The 22,286-nt window shown below is 43.8% G+C and overlaps 1 protein-coding gene across 24 annotated transcripts in view; it reads left to right on the forward strand.

Annotated features, from left to right (window-relative positions):
* The window catches only part of celf4 (CUGBP, Elav-like family member 4), a 1,375,410-nt gene that overhangs the window by 610,703 nt on the left and 742,421 nt on the right, over positions 1-22,286 (forward strand). For 6 of the 24 annotated variants that reach the window (XM_068050672.1, XM_068051186.1, XM_068050329.1 and 3 more), the window contains exon 4: positions 9,640-9,655. The exons of the other annotated variants lie outside the window; for them this stretch is intronic. In XM_068050672.1, coding sequence (XP_067906773.1) covers positions 9,640-9,655 — 16 coding nt within the window. The remainder of the gene's footprint in view (positions 1-9,639; positions 9,656-22,286) is intronic. 24 annotated transcript variants of the gene reach the window in all.

Below are 22,286 nucleotides of genomic sequence, written 5' to 3' on the forward strand. Positions count from 1 at the left end.
GCCTCTTCCAATTTAGAAATTCTATTTTAGATTTTCCTTGCTGTTTTCCATTGCTAATCTAAACCTTATGATACAATGATCACTCTTACCCAAGTGTTCCCCCACACTCAGCTCACCTCATTCCCCAGCACCAGATCCAGTAATGCCTCATAGTTGGACTGGGAATAAACTGGTCAAGGAAGTTCTCCTGAATGCATTTCAGAAATTTTGCCCCTTCCTTATCCTTTACTCTAACATTATCCCTATATCCCTATAGATGTCTGGGTAATTAAAGTCCCCAGATATCACCATTCTATAGTTCTTGCACATCTCTGTGATTTCCCTGTAGATTTCCTCTTCTATCTCTCTCTCACTATTTGGAGGCCTATAGAATAACCCCAAGAGCGTGATCATACCCTCTTTGCTTCTCAACTCCAACCAAATGGACTCTGCCTTTGCCTCCTCAAGGACAGCCTCCATTTGCAACACTACAATGTCTTTCCTAATCAGTACTGTCCGCTACCTCCCATTTTTCTTTCTCTATCTTTTCTGAACACTTTGTATCCTCAAATATTAAGCGGCCAGTCCTCACCATTTTTAACCAATGTTTCCATTATTGCCACTACATCATATTACTACACAGCTATTTGTGTTTGTAAGCTGACTAACCTTATCCACCACACTTTGTACGTTTACATACACACATTGTAAACCTCTCTTTGTATTCCTCACAGTCCTTCTTAGTCGGCTCCTATCTAATACTTCTAATACTTTGTTCTCTGGTACTATCCAACACTCTCAATCCTTTATGAATCTTATTCCTCTTTTCTACTTCGATATGCTGGTGCCGCCCCCCGCCCCCCCCCCCCCCCCCCCCCACCGCCAATTTAGTTTAAACCCTTCCCAACCACACTTGTGAATCTCCCCACGAGAACATTGGAACATTGGTCCCAATCCTGTTGAAGGGCAACCCATCCCTCTTGAAACGTTGCCTTCTGCCCCAGAACTTGTCCCAATGTTCCAAGAATCTGAAGCCCTCCCTCCTGTACCATGCCTCAAGCCATGCATTGATCCTTCCTTTATTCCTATTTCTACTCTTGCTGGTGCATGGCACTGGGAGTAATCCAGAGATTACTACCTTTGAGGTCCTACTCTTTAACTTCCTTTCTAGCTCCTGAAAATCTGACCATAGCTCAATACCTGCTCTCTCTATGTCATTGGTGCTGATGTGTCCCATAACTCCTGGCTCACTCCCTACAACTGTAGAATATTCTGTAACCTCTCTATGATGTCCTTTATCCTGGAAGCACAGAGATGGGACACCATGCAGGACTCACGATGACTCTATCTTTTCTCCGCTGGTCCAGTCTCTTCTCATCTACATCCGTGACTCTTCTGACGCCCTACGTCATTTTGACAATTTCCAGTTTCCTGGCCCCAACCGCCTCCTCTTCACTATGGACGTCCAATCTCTCTACACCTCCATCCCCCACCAGGATGGATTTAGGACTCTCCACTTCTTCCTTGAACAGAGGCCCAACCAGTCCACATCCACCACCACCCTCCTCCGCCTGGCTGAACTTGTTCTCACATTAAATAACTTCTCCTTCAACTCCAGTCACTTCCTTCAAGTAAAAGGTGTTGCAATGGGTACCCGCATGGGTCCTAGTTATGCCTGTCTTTTTGTGGGATATGTCGAACATTCCTTGTTCCAGTCCTACTCAGGTCCCCTCCCCCAACTTTTTTTCTGGTACATTGATGACTGTATCGGTGCCGTTTCCTGCCCCCGCCCCGAACTGGAAAACTTTATCAACTTTGCTTCTAATTTCCACCCTTCTCTCACCTTTACATGGTCCATCTCCGACACTTCCCTTTCCTTCTCGACTTCTCTTTCTCCATCTCTGGTGTCTACTAATATCCATTATAAGCCCACTGACTCCCACAGCTACCTCGACTACACTTCTTCACACCCTGCCTCCTGTAAGGACTCCATTCCATTCTCCCAGTTACTCCGTCTCCAACGCATCTGCTCTGATGAGGCTACCTTCCATGAGAGCGCTTCTGATATGTCTTCCTTTTTCCTCAACCGAGGATTCCCCCCCACTGTGGTTGACCGGGCCCTCAACCGTGTCCAGCCCATTTCCCGCACCTCTACCCTCACCCCTTCCCCTCCCTCCCAGAACCGCGACAGGGTTCCCCTTGTCCTCACTTTCCACCCCATCAGCCTCCATGTCCAAAGGATCATCCTCTGCCATTTCCGCCACCTCCAGCGTGATGCCACTACCAAACGCATCTTCCCCTCCCTTCCCCTGTCAGCATTCCGAAGAGATCATTCCCTCCGTGACACCCTGGTCCACTCCTCCATTACCCCCACCACCTTGTCCCCTTCCCAGGGCACCTTCCCCTGCAATCGCAGGAGATGTAATACCTGCCCATTTACCTCCTCTCTCCTCACTATCCCAGGCCCTAAACACTCCTTTCAGGTGAAGCAGCAATTTACTTGTACTTCTTTGAATGTAGTGACCACTTTGCGGAACACGGTTCCGGTTGTTTGCCATTTCAACACTCCCCCCTGCTCTCGTGCTCACATCTCTATCCTGGGATTGCTGCAGTGTTCCAGTGAACATCAAAGCAAGCTCAAGGAACAGTATCTCATTTACCGATTAGGCACACTACAGCCTGCCAGACTGAACATTGAGTTCAATAATTTCAGAGCATGACGGGCCCCCCATTTTACTTTTATTTTCAGTTATTTTTTTCATTTTCCTTTTTTTATTTATTTTTTGTGTTTATTTTATTTTATTTCATCTTAGTTTGTTCAGTTTGCTTACCCACTGTTTTTTTTTCATGTTTGTACTTGTGGCTGTTCAATTTCAGTCCATTAGCACCCTATCTGTACTAATGCTTTGTCTTTCAACACACCATTAACATATTGTTTGCCTTTGCCCCACGACCTTCTGGTCAGCTATTCTGTGACCTTGTCCTATTTACACCTTCTCCTTTGTTATCTCTTGCCCCACCCCCGCTTTACTTGCTTATAACCTTTTACATTTCCAATATTTGCTAGTTCTGAAGAAGGGTCACTGACCTGAAACGTTAACTCTGCTTCTCTCTCCACAGATGCTGCCAGACCTACTGAGTATTTCCAGCATTTCTTGTTTTTATTTCAGATTTCCAGCATCCGCAGTATTTTGCTTTTACTCACGATGACCATTACTGTCTGTCCCTCTATGGAATCTCCTATAATGACTGCATTTCTACTTTTTTACTGTTCCCTCTTCTGCAGTCCCTTGCCCATTGGTGCCCTGGTCTGGACTGCACTCCCCAAGGTGCTGTCACTCCCAGGAGTTTCCAATGTTATCACAGAATCACAGAATAATACAGTGCAGAAGAGGCCCTTCGGCCCATCGAGTCTGCACCGCTGCATTAAAACACCTGACCTGTCTACCTAATACCATTTGCCAGCACTTGGCCCATAGCCTTGAATGTTATGACGTGCCAAGTGCTCACTTTTTAAAGGATGTGAGGCAACCTGCATCTACCACCCTCCCAGGCAGTGCATTCCAGACCGTCACCACCCTCTGGGTAAAAAAGTTCTTCCTCAAGTCCCCCTTAAACCTCCCGCCCCTCACCTTAAACTTGTGACCCCTTGTAACTGACCCTTCAACTAAGGGGAACAGCTGCTCCCTATCAACCCTGTCCATGCCCCTCATAATCTTGTACACCTCGATCAGGTCACCCCTCAGTCTTCTCTGCTCCAGTGAAAGCAACCCAAGCCTATCCAACCTCTCTTCATAGCTTAAATGTTCCATCCCAGGCACCATCCTGGTGAATCACCTCTGCACCCCCTCCAGTGCAATCACATCCTTCGTATAATGTGGCGGCCAGAATTGCACACAGTACTCCAGCTGTGGCCTTACCAAAGTTCTGTACAACTCAAACATGACCTCCCTGCTTTTGTAATCTATGCCTCGATTGATAAAGGCAAGTGTCCCATATGCCTTTTCTACCACCCTATTAACTTGCCCTTCTGCCTTTAGAGATCTATGGACAAACAAGCCAAGGTCCCTTTGTTCCTCGGAACTTCCCAGTGTCAGGTTATTCATTGAATACTTCCGTGTCACATTACTCCTTCCAAAGTGTATCACCTCACACTTTTCAGCGTTAAATTCCATCTGCCACTTTTCTGCCCATTTGACCATCCCGTCTATATCTTCCTGTAACCTAAGACACTCCACCTCACTGTTAACCGCTCGGCCAATCTTTGTGTCATCCGTGAACTTAGTATCTGTTTGAGAGTGGCACACACCCTGAAGACTCCTGCACTTCCTGCCTCTTCCTACTCTTCTTGATGGCCACCCATCTCCTATCCTGAACTCTCACTACCTGTGGGGTGACCACCTCTTGGAACGTACAATCCAGGAAGCTCTCATCCTCCCTAATGTTTCGCAGTGACTCCAGGTGTCCCTCAAGCTTGGAAATCCTGAGCTTGAGCTCAAGCAACTGGAGACACTTCCTAACCAGATGGTCCCCTAAGACAGATGAATGTCCTGAAGTTTCCATACAATGCAGGAATTGCAAGCAACAGGTTTCAGCTGATCATCTATGGTCTAAGAAATAATCTTTATTCCCTCTTTTATATTCTAGTTAATACCTTGTATAAACTATTAATTTTAATTAATGCCTCTAGACCTGCTCTGTGCTAATACTCTTGTTAATTCACTTACTGTTATACTTGCCTGATTGAAATTTTATTAATTAAGCTAAACTGTAAATTTAATACAGTACTTTATACTTTATGTGGCTTATAGTATCATTTGAACTCCTTAATTAATAGTGTTACATATGCAATAACAGATAACTAAGATTGTGTTAGATGGCAGTGACATTTCAAGGAGTTCAACAGACATGGTAACCTGTGATTGCCAAGCTTAAACATTTTATCAATGCCATCTGAACTCAGAGATGGGCTAAAGTCTTAAAATATATCCTGTTTGCACTGTCCTTCAAATAAAACATGATGATATTGCAGTTCAAATGATATAGTATAGATCACTTTCGTTCTGAACAGGGGTTCAATTTAAACAGGTTTACCATTTGTCTCTATCTTCCAGGACAAGTTCAACCTGTTCAATGTCTCTATTAAAATAACCCACAGAGGAAAGTTTACTATTATTATCAATGGTAATTTTTACCTTAGAATGAGTTGGGTAGACTGCTTTAAGAACATTAAAAAAAATAGAAACAGGAGTACACCATATGGCCCCTCAAGCCTGTTCCGCCATTCAATACAGTCATGGCAGATCTTCTGCCTCAACTCTACTTTCCGACCAGTTCCCCATATCCCTCGATTCCCTGAGAGACCAAAAATCTGTCTATGTCAGCCTTGACTATATTCAGTGATGGAGTATCCACAACCCTCTGGGGGAGAGATGGGTTTGATGTGCCAAATGGACTTTCCTGTCCCATGCTTTATTTTTTCCTAGGTTCATGATATCTGCATTATATGTTAAGTTTATTTATTGCATAGAGCAATATGCTATGTGACGAGGACCAAGAATGTACTTCAGTTGTAATTTCTCATTGCAGATAACCATGACTGTGTTGCTTAACTCAAATCATAGATCTGTTGTACCATGAGACATATGTTAATTTACCACTAAAAGTTAATTTCTATTTTCTTTATTGAAAAACCCGTGACGGGCCAAGCCAAAGTGTAGGCCAACGTCAAGGCTGAAAAGGATAAAACATAAGACAAAGTGACCAATATTAGGCAATGCCAAGTGTTGATTTAACAAAAAATGTGTAGATTGTAGGAAGAAGGGAAGAGTGAGAGAGGTAAGGAATTTCATACTTTCAAACCCTGTAAAAGAAATAATTAAAAGGAGGCGAAGAGGGTGGGGGTGGGGGGTGGGAGTGGTGAAAATGGTCTACACCAGCAGTGCAAAACAGGTTTGTAGTGGATCGGCAGCCTGTTATACACCGCACCAGTTTTTATTTTCCATTGACTTGGAAAACATTGCCAAGATTTTTAATTTCAAGACAAGTAAGAGCCACAACGAATCTGGAGAACAAGTCTCCAGAAAGAGTTCGAACAATCATTCTGTGAACTTCAGTAGAAAGCAGATCTGATGCGATGAAAAATCAGCTGCCGATTCACTACCAGCCTATTTTGCACTGCTGGTATAGACCAATTTCACCCCCAGTGAGTCATAATTGCCACACAGTGAGAATGTAGGGAGCAGACAGAGTGCTTGCTTATTTGGAGTTCAAATGGATCAATAAAAGAAAGTTCGAAGGAACACTGACCTCAGTTACATTGATAAAATAGTGATGGAGAGAGAAGTACAGCTATATATGTTCTCACTATGAGAACTGATTTTATTTAGAGATACAGCACTGAAACAGGCCCTTCGGCCCACCAAGTCTGTGCCAACCAACAACCACCCATTTCTACTAATCCTACATTCTCTACCACATCTCCACCATTCTCCTACCACCTACCTACACTCGGGGCAATTTACAATGGCCAATTTACCTATCAACCTGCAAGTCTTTTGGAGGTGGGAGGAAACCAGAGCACCCGGCGGAAACCCACGCAGACACAGGGAGAACTTGCAAACTCCGCACAGGCAGTACCCAGAACTGAACCCGGGTCGCTGGAGCTGTGAGGCTGCAGTGCTAACCACTGTGCAACTGTGCCGCTCATTTAATGAACAGTAGTTATTTTCTGTGCTATAGCATCCCATAGATCAATAACCCATAATGATGATATCACTGTAACTTCTTAGTTTTTATTCAGTGTACTTCAGTGCTACTTTTAACTGGAATTAATACAGATCCCATTTTACTGAAACCATTATATATAGCAAAAATTATGAGTAGCGGGAAGAGAGCAAAGGGCCTTCATTTCATTTATGACATCATCCCAGGCAATTGATTACATTGCAGCCTTTATTACATTGGTCTAAAGATTCATTGTTTTATACATAATTACTAATAAATGAAGATGAAAAGTTACATAATAGGCAGCTGTGTAGGTGCCCTAATGGCACAACACAATGGTTGCTTAAAGCCTTTCAGAGTGGGAGAAGGTTAAACTCTACATGGCATGTTATGTCTCTGGATGTCATGATGAGACAGTTGTACATTAGTAGATAGATTATGCATCTTAGATATCATAATTGGCTGGCCGGTAGGCACTATTCCCAATAGGATCTTACATTGTGAGAATGCTATTTGAATTTGAAAGTGGTAAGAAGAGTTATCCCAGATAGTAGTGTGTATTGTGATCTTCCATGTAGGACCATGCTTCAGCCCTCTGCCCATCATCTGCACTACAAGCATTGGCTCATTAACATTCTCTGTTGCACATTGCCCAGCCAACTAGGCAGTTTTTTTTTTGTCTTTTACCATGACACCAAACACAGTATCAGAATGCTGCTTTTTTTAAAAATAGGTATGCATATAAAGAGATGGCAAACCTCGCACCCAGTTTCTCAGAATCGATCACTTAATGTATTCAAGGAGTTAAAAGTTATAAAAGCAGCCTAGATAACCTTAGAAAAAACAATCTTATACCATAATGCTATATTTAATGCATGATTGCATAGCTTTACTGTATTTGAAGTAAAGATTGCAAAATTGTGGTGCTGGTAGTATTAGGGAAAGAACAGTTCAATAAAGCCAAAGTTGTTTTTCAATTAAGTACTATAAATAAAATACAATTTCCACCCATAAACTTTCCATTTGGTAATGCCAGATCTCTACCTATAATGCACATCATTATAAGGGTTTGGGCACAGGGAGTAATCATCTGAAACAAGCATTCAGGATTTCTTTAGTACAAATTCTGTACTGGTTGCAGAAGTAATTTAAAAGGCAGATTGTAAGCCAAATTCATTGTTTTAAAGAATTTTAATGACAATTCAGTTGGTGGAATGGTTTTGTGCCATCGGTTTGGATACTGTGACCTTTTGACTTGATCCTACAAATCAGTTCAATAATTTTCTCCATGGAAATTCTGCTATATATATACTTTTTGGAGGCTGAGGAACAGAGAGATACCACGTTGAGAGTGAGCCAGAGGAAAATTTTGCTCACCTACCATTATCTTTTAACTGAGTTTATAGGCAGACAGAGACTTGGAGGAACTGTGAAGGCTGTGATTGTGTTAAATTATTGTTCACTCTCTGTTCTGGGTGTCACTGGAAAAGCTGACATTTTAGCCAATCCCTAGAATACAACTAAGCGACTTATTCGGCCAATTACATGTTGGTGTGGGACTGGAGTCGCATAAAGGGAAGGTTGGCAGACTTCCTTCCCTAAAGGACATTGCTGAACTGGTTGGGTCTTCACAACAGCTTCATGGTCACTTTTGTTTTATTAACATCAGCTTTTTATTTCTAGATTTAAAAAAAATCTGAATTAAAATTCTAAGACTGGTGGGATTTGAGCTCATATTCATGAAGTTACTAGTCCAGTACCATAGCCACTAAACTACTGTTTCCATAGGAGCTAAATGCTGCAATAACCATGCCAGAAGAAGTCACATTGCCAGCGCCTGGCAAGGTTGAGTGCACCTCTTTCTAGTCTAGCATAGGCTCGAGCTGCACCATCAGCCAATGTGTTGCCTGCAAATGTCTGAAATATGTAGCTGATGCATCAATCAGCCCAGACTCTATTGCCTTCCTCCATATTTATTGTGATTAACACTGGATATTGGGATTTTTTGGCATTCACAATATTTATAGACTTTTTAACAAAGTGTTATCTCCCTTTTGTGGCAATATCCCTGTAAGTGTCCATATCTGTTTTACGTTCTCTCAACAACTCTTGTCAACATCACCTTACATGCTGACATGTGACTTCCCTCACCTGCTCCAGCAAGCTCCCGGCACCACATTCAATATGAGACGCATCTTATCACCTTTACTATGATTAGACCAACTCTAGATGTTTTAATGGGTTCACCCCTCCTCCAAATTGGGCAAGTGCAAAACCTGTCACTCCTGCATCCTGCCCATCTCCACACAAACCCAAAAGTCAACCCCAATTGTTTTAATGCAGATTGTTCAGGAAGGATCAACATTGCTTTCTTTATGACACAGCTTCAACAGCTTAAACAGCTTCATGTTCCCTATTTCAGTATGAAAACTGTTGGATTTTGTATTGAAGCCATAAAGTTAAAGCTATTGTAACTATTTTATCAGAAGTGTTTATAAGCATTATCAAAATCTACATTGTATGTAATAACTTATTGTAATTTATTACAACCGTGAGAAAGAGGTCTAGGGTTCTCTTTCAGCCTTCAACTGGTCTTACCATAACTGGATTTAATTTTAAACGCACCGTATTTTTAGCTCCCCCTTGGTGAATTCTTGTTCACCGCTTTCCAATTATAATGCAAAGAAACCAGCACAAACAGGTTTACTTAGGTTTAAAAAAGAAAGATTGAAATTTATTAATCTTAAACTTCATCTCTAATTTGGTTGACGCCTATGGATGCACGACGTACCCATGCTAGCATGCATACATGATACACACCTGCAAAAAGAGACAGAAAAAAGCAGAAGAAAAAATAAAGTGAAAATTTTGAGGCAATATCTGAAGAGTTTTTGTTACGGTTCTTCGAGCTCACTGTAGAGTCCTTGATTAGAGGTAGTTCTTGCATTTCGTTGGGGCCCAGTATTCTTCTTAAACCTTGTTCGCTGTTGGAGCCTTTTCTCTCTTGGGCTTCATGTTCTCTTCAGTGGATTCAGAGGCTTATGAGAAAGAGATGGGAGCAGACAGGAGAGATCTTCTCAGTTTTTAGGGGAGGTGGTGGTGTAGTGGTATTGTCACTGGACTAGTAACCCAGAGACCCAGGGTATTGCTCTGGGGACGTGTGTTCAAATCGCACCAGAGCAGAAGGTAGAATTTGAATTTAATTAATAAATCGGGAGTTAAAAAGCTAGTCCAATGATGACCGTGAAACCATTGTCGATTGTTGTAAAAACCCATCTGGTTCACTAATGTCCTTTAGGGAAGGAAATCTGCTGTCCTTACCTGGTCTGGCCTACATGTGACTCCAGACCCACAGCGATGTGGTTGACTCTTACATGCCCTCTGAAATGGCCTAGCAAGCCACTCAGTTGTATCTAACCGCTACGAAGTCAATAAAAACAGCACTGTGGGTGTACCTACCCCATATGGACTGCAGTGGTTCAAGAAGGCAGCTCACCACCACCTTTTCAAGGGCAATTAGGGATGGGCAATAAATGCTGGCCTGGCCAGCGATGCCCACATCCCATGAATGAATTGAAAAAAAAGTCCAGGAGCAAACAGTCTTTTCTGTTCAAACTGTTTGTACAATTCAGAAAAACCCAGGTTTCCAAGTGGTTTCGTCATGTGACGAGCTGGTCTGACCACGTCTTGGCTCTGTGGATTGTATCATCTTCCCTGCCTTCAATGTCTGGTGCTTAAAGTTCATTGTGGGTTAAATGGATAAGGGAAATTAGCTCTCTTGTCCCTATTGGTATGTAAATGTTTTGCAGCCAAGTGTCTGGCAGCCCTTGTAACAGGCCTTCTCTTCTTCCCAGCAACAACTTGAAATTTACTGTCCATATGGCAAAATTAATATGCCTCATTCTTGGCTGGTGGGGTCTAGCATTACATAATTAATGAAGAAAATTTCGACCCCTTATGGTAATTTCACTTTACTAAAAGGAAGCTATCCAAAAATAGAATAAAACAATCCCCCGACACCTTAAACACCTTTCTGATTTACAACAGGAAATTAAGTGATTTTGTACACCAAAGGCTGAATTTAGTGAGCCTGCCACGGGTCCTGGTGGTGGACCTGGAAATGAGTGCCATTCTCGCTAGTCACTTGAGTCACTTTGCACACTGGAGGCGAAAGGCCCATCCAATTTTACGGCGGGGGAGGGATGCAAGACGCTGATTATGGGGTCAGATGTCTGCGGAGCAGGTGCTGGCACTGCTTCCTTGCACCCATTTGCTGCTAGATTGTCAAAACTGAGACCCATGTTGTAGTGACTCTGGACCCCTCACCTCTCTGAGGTAGACCCTGCAGGATGGCAGAGGCAAAACACAGGGTGGTCCAACAGTTCAGTGATGCCTCCCTCAAGATTCTCCTCCACGCTGCCAGGAGGTCCTCTTAGCCAAAGATGGCAAGAAGAGATCCTCCCGCCTGACCAAGCAAACCTGGATGGAGATTGCTGAGGAGGTCAGCAGCCATGGAGTCATTCCTGGAACTGGGTACAGTGCCACAAAAGGGTCAACAACCTTCTGCATTCTGCCAACATGAGTGCTCCACACCATTCCTTTCTTAGTGATTGCGAGTGACTACACAGGAGGAAGCAGGACATGGGGATCGAAGCACTACAATGGTGATGACAGAGGCATCACCTCATTCTGACAGATGCTTGGCTGCATCTTGGCCACAGGCCACCTTCTTTCACTACTCATCCCAATCAACTTCCTTGAGAGCAGACGGGAGCATGAGCTATATTCGATATCCCAGTAGGAGACGAGGGGCTGCCATTATCAGAACTGTCATGTAGATCTCTCTGCGAAGTATATGAACATATGAATTAGGAGCAGGAGTAGGCCACTTGGCCCTTCGAGCCTGCTCTGCCATTCAATAAGTTCATGGCTGAACTGATTACTCCACATTTCCACCAACCCCCGATAACCTTCCAACCCCTTGCTTATCAAGAATCTATCTACCTCTGCCTAGAAACTATTCAAAGACTCTGCTTCCACCGCCTTTTGAGGAAGAGAATTCCAAAGACTTACGACCCTCTGAGAAAAATGTCTCCTCATCTCTGTCTTAAATGGGCAACCCCGTATTTTTAAACAGTGTCCCCTAGTTCTAGATTCTCCCACAAGGGGAAACATCATTTCCACATCCACCTTGTCAAGACCCTCAGGATCTTGTATGTTTCAACCACTTACTATTCAAAATTCCAGCAGATACAAGTCTACCCTGTCCAATCTTTCGTCGTATGGCAGCCCGCTCATTCCAGGTATTAGTCCAGTAAACCTTCTCTGTACTGCCTCTGACACATTTACTGTACAGTACTGTACACAGTACTCCAGATATGGTCTCACCAATGCCCTGTGTCGCTGATGCATAACCTCCCTACTTTTGTATTCAATTCCCCTCGTGATAAACGATAACATTCTATTAGCTTTCCTAATTATGTGCTGTACCTGCATAGTAATCTTTTGTGATTCATGCACTAGGACACCCAGATCCCTCTGCATCTCAGAGATCTGCAATCTCTCACCATTTAGATAATATGCTTCTTTTTTATTCTTCCTGCCAAAGTGGATAATTTCACACTTTCCCACATTATACTCCATTTGCCAGATCTTTGCCCACTTACTTAACCTATCAATATCCCTTTGAAGCCCCCTTATGTCCTCTCCACAAGTTACTTCTCTACCTATCTTTGTGTCATCAGCAAACTTAGCAACCATACCTTCGGTTCTTCATCTAAGTCATTTATATCAATTGTAAAAAGTTGAGGCCCCAGCACAGATCCCTGTGGCACACCACTCGTTACATCTTGCCCACCAGAAAATGACCCATTTATGCCTACTCTCTGTTACCTGTTAGCTACCCAATCTCCTATTCATGCCAATAGGTTACTCTCTACACCATGAACTTTTATTTTCTGCAATAACCTTTGATGTGGCACCTGATCAAATACCTTCAGGAAATCTAAGTACAATACATCCACCGGTTCCCCTTTATCCACAGCACATGTAACACTCCCTCAAAAAACTCTAATAAATTGGTTAAACATGATTTCCCTTTCACAAAACCATGTTGACTCTGCCTGATTACCTTGAATGTTTCTAAGTGTCTGCTATAACATCTTAAATAATAGCTCCTAACATTTTCCCTATGACAGATGTTAAGCTAACTGGCCTGTAGTTTCCTACTTTCTGTCTCCCTTCATTTTTGAATAAAGGAGTTACATTCGCTATTTTTCAATCTAACGGAACCTTCCCTGAATCTAGTGAATTTTGGAAAATTAAAACTAATGCATCAACTATCTCACAAGCCATTTCTTTTAACACCATAGGATGAAGTCCATCAGGACCCAAGGACTTGTCAGCCCGCAGCTCAAACAATTTGTTCAGTACCACTTCCCTGGTGATTGTAATTTTCTTGAGTTCCTCCCTCCCTTCCATTTCCTGACTTACAGCTAATACTGGGATGTTACTTGTATCCTCAATAGTGAAGACCCTTGCAAAATTCATCTGCCACCTCCTTATTATCCATTATTAATTCCCCAGACTCACTTTCTATAGGACCAATGCTCACTTCGTTAACTCTTCGTTTTTAAGTATCTATGGAAACTCTTACTATCTGTCTTTATATTTCTAGCTAGCTTTCTCTTGTACGCTCTCCCTTATCAATCTTTTAGTCATTCTTTGCTGTTTTTTATATTCTGTCCAATCTTATGACCTGCCTCCCATCTTTGCACAATTATAAGCTTTTTGTTTAAGTTTGATACTATCTTTTAACTGTTCTGGTTAACCGTGGATGGTGGGTCCCACCCTTGGAATTTTTCTTTCTCGATGACAAGTATCTATTCTGTGTATTCTGAAATATCCCCTTAAATGTCTGCCACTGCATCTCTATTGACCCATCCCTGAACCTGATTTGCCAGATCACTTTAGCTAACTCAGCTTTCATACCCTCATAATTGCTCTTATTTCAGTTTAAAATACTAGTCTTGGACCCACTCTCTCTCCCTCAAACTGAATGTAAAATTCAATCATATTATGATCGCTGCTACTTAGGGGCACCTTAATTATGATGCCATTAATTAATCCTATCTCATTGCACAATACCAGGTCTAGTATAGCCTGCTCTTTAGTTGGCTCCAGAACATATTGTTCCAAGAAATTACCCTGAAAGCATTCTATGTACTTTTCATCTAGGCTATCTCTGCCTATCTGATTTTTCTAATCGATATGTAGGTTAAAAATCCCCCATAATTATCGCTGTACCTTTCTGACAAGCTGCCATTATTTCTTCCTTTATACCCTGTCCTACAGTGTGGTTAATGTTAGGTGGCCTGTACACCACTCCCACAAGTGACTTCTTGCCTTTAAGATTTCTCATCTCTACCTAAACTGCTTCTACATCCTGGTCTCCTGAATGTAGGTCATCCCTCTCTATTGCACTAATACCATCATTAATTAACAGAACTACCCCTCCACCGTTTCCTAGCTTCCTGTCCTTCCTAAATACCATCAACCTTTCGATATTCAAGTCCCAATCTATGTCGTCCTGCAGCCATGTCTCTGTAATGGCTATCAGATCGTACTTATTTATTTCTATATGTGCTCTCAGTTCATCTGTTTTGTTTTGAATGCTATGTGCATTCAGATACAGAGCCTTTAGTTTTGTGCTCTTATTACTTTTGTAACCTCTAGCCTTATCTGTTGATTTACTCTTAGATTTGTATGCTCTGTTCCTTCCTGTCACAGTCTGTTTATCATTTCCCATATTAATACCTTTCTCTCTTGCCTTGCTCTACTCCTTGATTTACCATATCTTCCCAAATTTGACCCCACTATTCAGTTTAAAACCCTCTATACTTCTGTAGTTCTGCGGCTCGCTAGAATACTGGCCCCAGCATGGTTCAGGCGTAGACCGTCCCAAAGGTACAGCCACCACTTTCCCAAATACTGTTGCCAGTGCCCCATGAACCAATCTTTGAGCCACGCAGTCATTTCTCTAATCTTATTTGTCCTATGCCAATTTTCACGTGGCTCAGTTAATAATCCAGAGATTCTTACCTTTGAGGTTCTGCTTCTTGATTTGACGCCTATTTCCTCATGCTGACTATGCAGAACCGCTTTCCTTGTCCTGCCTATGTCGTTGGTACCTACATGGACCACGACGACTGGATCCTCCCCCTCCCACTGTAAGTTCCTTTCCAGCCATGAGCAGAAGTCCCGAACCCTGGCACCGGGCAGACAACACAGCCATCTGGACTCTCGCTCTTTGCTGCAGAGAACAGTGTCAATCCCCCTAACTATACTGTCCCCATACTACCACTACATTCCTTTTTTCTCCCTCCACTTGAATGGCTTCCTGTACCGTGGTGCCATGGTCAGGTTGCTCATCCACCCTGCAGCCCCCACTCTCATCCAAACAAGCTGAAAGAACCTCAAACCTTTTGGACAGTCACAATAGCTGAGGCTCCTGCACTCCTGCCCTCTGGGTCCCCTTACCTGCCGCTGCCACACTCTCCTGTCCCTGACTACTGACCAAGTCAGAAGACCCTATCCTAAGGGGGGTCTCTGCCTCCTCGTACAAAATGTCCAGGTAACTTCCCCCCTCCCTGATGTGTCGCAGTGTCTGCAGCTCGGTCTCCAGTTCAATGACTCTGAGCCGAAGCTCTTTGAGCCGTAAACACTTACTGCAGATATGTTTGCCCTGGATCACACTGGCATCCAGAAACTCCCAGATGCTGCAGGTGTGACACATCACCTGTCCTTCCATCCTTAATGTGTTTTAATTAACTACTTAATTATTTTGTTCAATTATTTATTTTATTTTCCTTTTTTAATATATTTTATTAAGCTTATCACTAGTTCCTTTACTATTTTAAACGTTAGGATTAGAATGGTCCTTAATCTTACCAGATACTCACCAAATAGGTAGCTTCTTCCCAAACCCAATCACCTACCTGCTTGCCTGTGCTGTTTGATGCTACGTTTGATTTAAATTAAATTAAATTCGAAGCTTACCTGTATACTCAGCCCGGCGGCTCTCTGTTTCCCTGCTCTCACTCTTGATTATGACATCACTCTGATGTCACTTTTCGATTTTTCCCTGCTCCTCTCTCTCCGCACCCGCCGTGCTCCTCTCTCTCGCTCTGTCTGTCTCTGGTCACCGACTCTTGTCTTTTGGCACACTTTTTAAACCTCTGCTCCTGCCGTGCTCCTCTCTCTCACTTCGTCTCTGTCTCCAGTCTCTGACTCTGGGCTTTTGGCGTGCTTTTTGACTATCTTTCTCCTTCCACTTGCAGGACAAGAGGGCCCATAACAGGAGGGAAACAGCCCAGACTGGTGGTGGAATTCCAGATTGGTCTCTCTGCACAGCAGAGGATGAGGCATTAGAATTGGTAGGACCCAAGGCTCCATATCAGATGGAAAGACTGGAGTCTCCGAGCAAGAGAGTGAGGATTGGCTTCCATTGACATATAGTTCACTTCTGGTGACCAACATCATGTATGGTTGGCACAAGAAGATTTGCACAACCTAACCCACGCATGTTTGTGTTCTCTCATGCAGGTCAGCACCCACATGAGACTCAACCAGAAGGGGGACAGCTGTCCACTTCTGAGGAGAAGGAGCACTCAGAGTATGCACCATCCCATGACTCTCCTGCATCTTCCACCAGTACAGATACTCTCACCTCAGTGGGTTTCCGTTTGGCTGTAGAATCAGGGTCACAAGCTGGTGAGAGCACCGCACACGTGCCCGAGCAGCTGGCTGAGGCTGAGGCCACTAACAGTTGGAGGACTGTGGGAGGCCAGACTCATGCCAAGCCCCAGGCTCATGACGAGCCTCTGGTGTTGATAGCACAAGACATGCTGGAGTTGCAGAGAGAGGTAAGGCAACATATTTGGAAATGCCAGAGGCCATGCTCAGCCATGAGTGGACAATGGAAGAGTCTATCCGTGCCATGAATGCTGCCATGTGCATCGAGAGGTTAGCGACACTCATGAAGAGCCAGATCCCACAAATGCACGCAGACCTGCACACCATTGGCCATGTGCATCATGCAGCAGTGGAAAGGCGAGAGAAGAACAAGGCACCTGGATTCTTCTCCAGCTCCTCTGGTGATGAGGGAGGTTCAAGTAAGCCTTGAAAGGGAGGAAGAGAGGCTGACTTCCATAGCTGGCTCCCCTCAGGATGCTCTGAGTGTGGACAACGGCTCCTCAGACCCTCTGCCAGTGAGCCCAATTTCAGCAGCTGCAATGCCTGATGACAGACCTGCACTAGTGTAGGAAACCCTCAGGCAGCTGGAGCCTTCCAGGCCTCAGGCACACTGAGGACAGCCAATTAAGTCATCACAGGTCAAAGAGCAACCAGATCAGCAGCCTACTTCCAGCCCAGAATCACAGAGTCACAGAATAATACAGTGCAGAAGAGGCCCTTTGGCCCATCGGGTCTGCACCGATGCATTAAAGACACCTGACCTGTCTACCAAATCCCATTTGCCAGCGCTTGGCCCATAACCTTGAAGGTTATGACGTGCCAAGTGCTCATCCAGGTACTTGTTAAAGGATCTGAGGGAACCTGCCTCTACCACCCTCCCAGGCAGTGCATTCCAGACCATCACCACCCTCTGGGTAAAAAAGTTCTTCCTCAAATCCGCCTTAAACCTCCTGCCCCTCACCTTAAACTTGTTTCCCCTCATAACTGATCCTTCAACTAAGGGGAACAGCTGCTCCCTATCCACCCTGTCCATGCCCCTCATAATCTTGTACACCTCGATCAGGTCACCCCTCAGTCTTCTCTGCTCCAGCAAAAACAACCCAAGCCCATCCAACCTCTCTTCATAGCTTAAATGTTCCATCCCAGGCACCAGCCTGGTGAATCGTCTCTGCACCCCCTCCAGTGCAATCACATCCTTCCTATAATGTGGCGACCAGAATTGCACACAGTACTCCAGCTGTGGCCTTACCAAAATTCTATACAAATGCTAGCAATGGGTTCATACCTCATAGAAGCACTTGTAAACGTATACAGAAAACCACATAGAAACAATGGGATGGGGGGGCGGGCGGGGGGAGTCACAGCTGTTTGAAATTTGGCACGTGCTGCATCATATAAAGTTCTTTTGTTCAAGCCATTAACCTTCAGGAAATTAGAGATGCATGTAATGTGGGTAATACAGTAATAATGGGCGACTTTGATTTACATATAGACTGAGTAAGCATTGGCGGGGACATGAGGAAAAACCTTTTCACCCAGAGGGTGGTGGGTATCTGGAATTCACTGCCAGGAATGGTGGTGGAGACAGAAACCCTCAATTCTTTGAAAAGGTACCTCAACATGCACCTGAAGTGCTGTAACTGACAAGGCCATGGACCAGGTGCTGGAAGGTGGGATTAGATTGGGAGGCTAGTTTTTTCGTCTGGCACGTACATGATGGGCTGAATGGCCTCCATCTGTGCTGTAATTTTTCTATGGTTCTGTCGTAATACTGTGGAGGGTGAATTCCTGGATTGTGTACGAGATGGGTTTCTGGAGCAATACTTTGAAGAGCCAACTAGGGATCGGGCTATTTTAGATTTAGTATTTTGTAATGAGAAAGGGCTAATTAAGAACCTTGCTGTAAGGGAGCATTCGGGAAATAGTGACCACAATATGATAGAATTTCACATTAAATTTGAATGTGATATAGTTCATTCTGAAACTAGGGTCTTAAATCTGAACAAGGGAAACTGTGAAGGTATGAGGGGCAAGTTGGCTATGGTGGATTGGGAAAATACACTAAAATATTTGACAGTAGACAGGCAATGGCTAGTTTTTAAAGAAGTACTACATGGTCTACAACTGATATATATTCCTCTAAGGCACCCAATGGGAAAGGTGAATCAACTGTGACTAACAAAAGAAGATAAAGATTGCATTAGAACAAAGGAAGTGGCTTATAAGGATGCCAGAAAAAGCAGTAAGCCTGAGCACTGGGAGCAATTTAGAACCCAGCAAAGGATGACCGAGAAACATAAAGGCGGACTGTTAAAGCTTCTTTAGGTATGTGAAAAGGAAAAGTTTAGCTGGGACAAATGTGGGACCATTACAGGTGGAGACAGGAGAATTTATAATGGAGAACAGGGAAATGGCGGAGAAACTAAATAATTACTTTGTGTCTGTCTTCACGGAAGAAGATACAGAAAATCTCCCAGAAATACTAGGCAACCAAAGGACTTGTGAAACTGAGGAACTGAAAGAGATTAATATTAGTGAAGTGGTAGTACTTGAAAAGTTAACTGGATTGAAGGTTGATAAATCTCCTGGACCAGATGAGCTGTATCCCAGAACGTTGAAGGAGGTGGCTGTAGAGATAGTGAATACATTGGTGGTTATTTTTCAAAGTTCTATAGATTTTGGAACGGTTTCTGCAAACTGGAATGTAGCAAATGTAACCCCACTATTTAATAAGGGAGGGAGAGAAAGAATGGGGAACTACAGACCTATTTGAAGTCAGTAGTAGAGAAAATGTTAGAATCTATTCCAAAGAATGTGATAACTGGACACTTAGAAAATAATGGTAAAATTGGGCAGAGTCAACATGGATTTATGAAAGGGAGATCATGTTTGACAAACCTGTTGGAGTTTTTTGAGTATGTCACTTGTAGCATAGATAAATGAGAAACCAGTGGATGTGGTGTATTTGGAGTTTCAGAAGATCTTTGATAAGGTCCCACATAAGAGGTTAGTAAACAAAATTAGAGCACATGGGATTGGGGGTAATATACTGGTATGGATTGAGAATTGGTTAACAGACAGAAAGCAGAGAGTAGGAATAAACGGATCATTCTCAGGATGGCGGGCTGTTACTAGTGGGGTATTGCAAGGATCAGTGCTTGGGCCACAGCTATTCACAATCTATATAAATAATTTGGCTGTGGGGACCAATTGTAATATTTCCAAATTTGCTGATGACACAAACTAGGTGGGAATATAAGTTGTGAGGAAGATGCAAGGAGGCTTCAAGCAGACTTGGACAGGCTAAGTGAATGGGCAAGATCATGGTAGATGGAATATAATGTGAATATGTGTTAAGTTATCCACTTTGGTAGAAAAACAGAAAGACAGAATATTTCTTAAATGGTGAGAAGTTGGGAAGTGTTGGTGTCTAAAGGGACCTGGGCGTCCTTGTTCATGAGTCACTAAAAGCTGGCATGCAGGTGCAACAATCAATAAGGAAGGCAAATGGTATGTTGGCCTTCATGACAAGGGGATTTGAGTACAGAAATAAAGATGTGTAGAGCCTTGGTGAGACCACACCTGGAGTATTGTGTACAGTTTTGGTCTCCTTATCTAAGGAAGGATATACTTGCCATCGAGGGAGTGCAACAGAGGTTCACCAGACTAATCCTTGGGATGGCGAGATTGTCTTATGAGGAGAGATTGAGGAAACTGGGCCTGTATTCTCTAGTGTTTCGAAGAATGATCTCATTGAAACGTACAAAATTCTTAGAGGGCCTGACAGGGTGAATGTAGATAGGATGTTTCCCCTGGCTGGTAAATCAGAACCGGGAGACATAATCTCAGAATAAGGAATATTTAAGACTGAGATGAGGAGGAATTTCTTCACTCAGAGGGTGGTGAATCTTTGGAATTCTCTACCCCAGAGAGCTGTGGAAGCTCAGTCATTGAGCATGTTCAAGACAGAAATCAATAGATTTCTGGATACTAATGACATCAAGGGATATGGAGATCACATGGAAAAGTGGCGTTGAGGTAGATGATCAGCATGATCTAATTGAATGGTGGAGCAGGCTCGACGGGCTGAATGACCTACTCCTGTTCCTGCGTTCATTCAATGTGTAAAAGTAATTATTCTATCATGCATTAACTGGCCTGCTGACTTCACCTTTCCCCCTTAGTGGGTGCCAATGTAAGTACAGTCCTCATTTGAATATGATCTCCCATGGGCACTAGTACATGGTTAAGCTGGGCACTAGGCATGGAACACAAATAGAAAGGAGGCGACCAACTGCATGCATTGAGGTGAGTCTTTATTGTTTTTTTCTCTGAGTGGCCATCATCGTGGCTGGAAGTGGTTAAGTATGAGATTGCCTCTTGTCTCCTTGTCCCGTCACTCAATCTGCCTGACCTCCAGTGCAAGGGCTTCAATATCCGGTGCTGCTTTCTCATCTCCCTCCTCCCCGTCCTCCTTTTCAGTGGAGGAGTGTCACTGAGTTAGATCATCATCATGCAGATTGTGCAGAGCACAGCAGACCACAACGATACAGGAAATCCTCGCTGGTGCATACTGCAGGGCTCCCCCAGATCGATTTGGGAATCGATTAATAAAGCATACGGTATCCTAAACTTTATTAAGAGGGCATAGAGTACAAGAGCAAGGAGGTTATGTTAAACTTGTACAGAACACTGGTTCGGCCTCAACTGGAGTATTGCGTCCTGTTCTGGGCGCCACTGTTTAGGAAAGGTGTGAAGTCATTGGAGAGAGTGCAGAAAAGATTCACGAGAATGGTTCCAGGGATGAAGAACTTCATTTAGGAAGATATATTAAAGAAGTTGGAACAGTTTTCCTTGGAGAAGAGAAGGCTGAGAAGAGATTTGATGGAGGTATTCAAAATTATGAAGGGTCTGGACAGAGTAGAGAGAGAGAAACTGTTCCTACTCGTGAAAGGATCAAGAATGAGAGGGCACAGATTTAAGTAATTGTCAAAAGAAGCAATGGAGACATGAGAAAAAACTTTTTCATGCAGCGAGTGATTAGGATCTGGAGTGCATTGCCAGCTATATGGTGGAGGTAGGTTCAATCAAGGCATTCAAAAGGGAATTAGATAGTTATCTGAAAAGGAAGAATGTGCAGGGTTACAGGGAGAGGCAGGGGAATGGCACTTAGTCAATTGCTCATTCAGAGAGCTGGTACAGACATGATGGTCCGAATGGCCTCCTTCGATGCTGTGATTCTTGTACCTCTCCTCCATTTCATTGCAAAAGTTCCTCTGTAGATCAGTAGCCATGTCCTCAATGGGTATCCCTTGTCCCTGAGAATCCATCGTGAGGTAAGCGAGGGCCTGAAAAGCTGTGGCAGCTGGGACTGTCTAAGTATGTAGGCATCATGGCTGCTTCCCGGGAAGCAGGCACACACCTGCAAGAAATGCTTTCTGTGGTCGCAGGCCAGTTGAACGTTGATTGAATGGAAGCCCTTCCTGTTGATGAAGGTGGATAGCTAGTCCGTTGGAGTCTTGATGGCCACATGCATGCAATCTCTCACACCTTGTACCTGAGGGAATCCAGCAATGACCCCATTGGCCTGACTGCCAGGATCGGTCTGGTAGTACCAGTCCTCTTGAACAGGGCACTGGTCACCTCCTTGATGCAGCGGTGGGATGCTGCCTGGGAAACCCCTCACATGCCCCCTGTGGATCCTTGGAATTATCCAGACATGTAAAGCCTTAGTGCCACTGTGATCTTCAGGGCCACTGGTGACCCCCAGATCCCATAGGTTGCAACTTGTCCTGCAGCAGGACACGTAAGTCAGTGACGGCCTCCCT

The sequence above is a fragment of the Heterodontus francisci genome, chromosome 1 (assembly GCF_036365525.1).
Source record: "Heterodontus francisci isolate sHetFra1 chromosome 1, sHetFra1.hap1, whole genome shotgun sequence".
NCBI classification, from domain to species: domain Eukaryota; kingdom Metazoa; phylum Chordata; class Chondrichthyes; order Heterodontiformes; family Heterodontidae; genus Heterodontus; species Heterodontus francisci.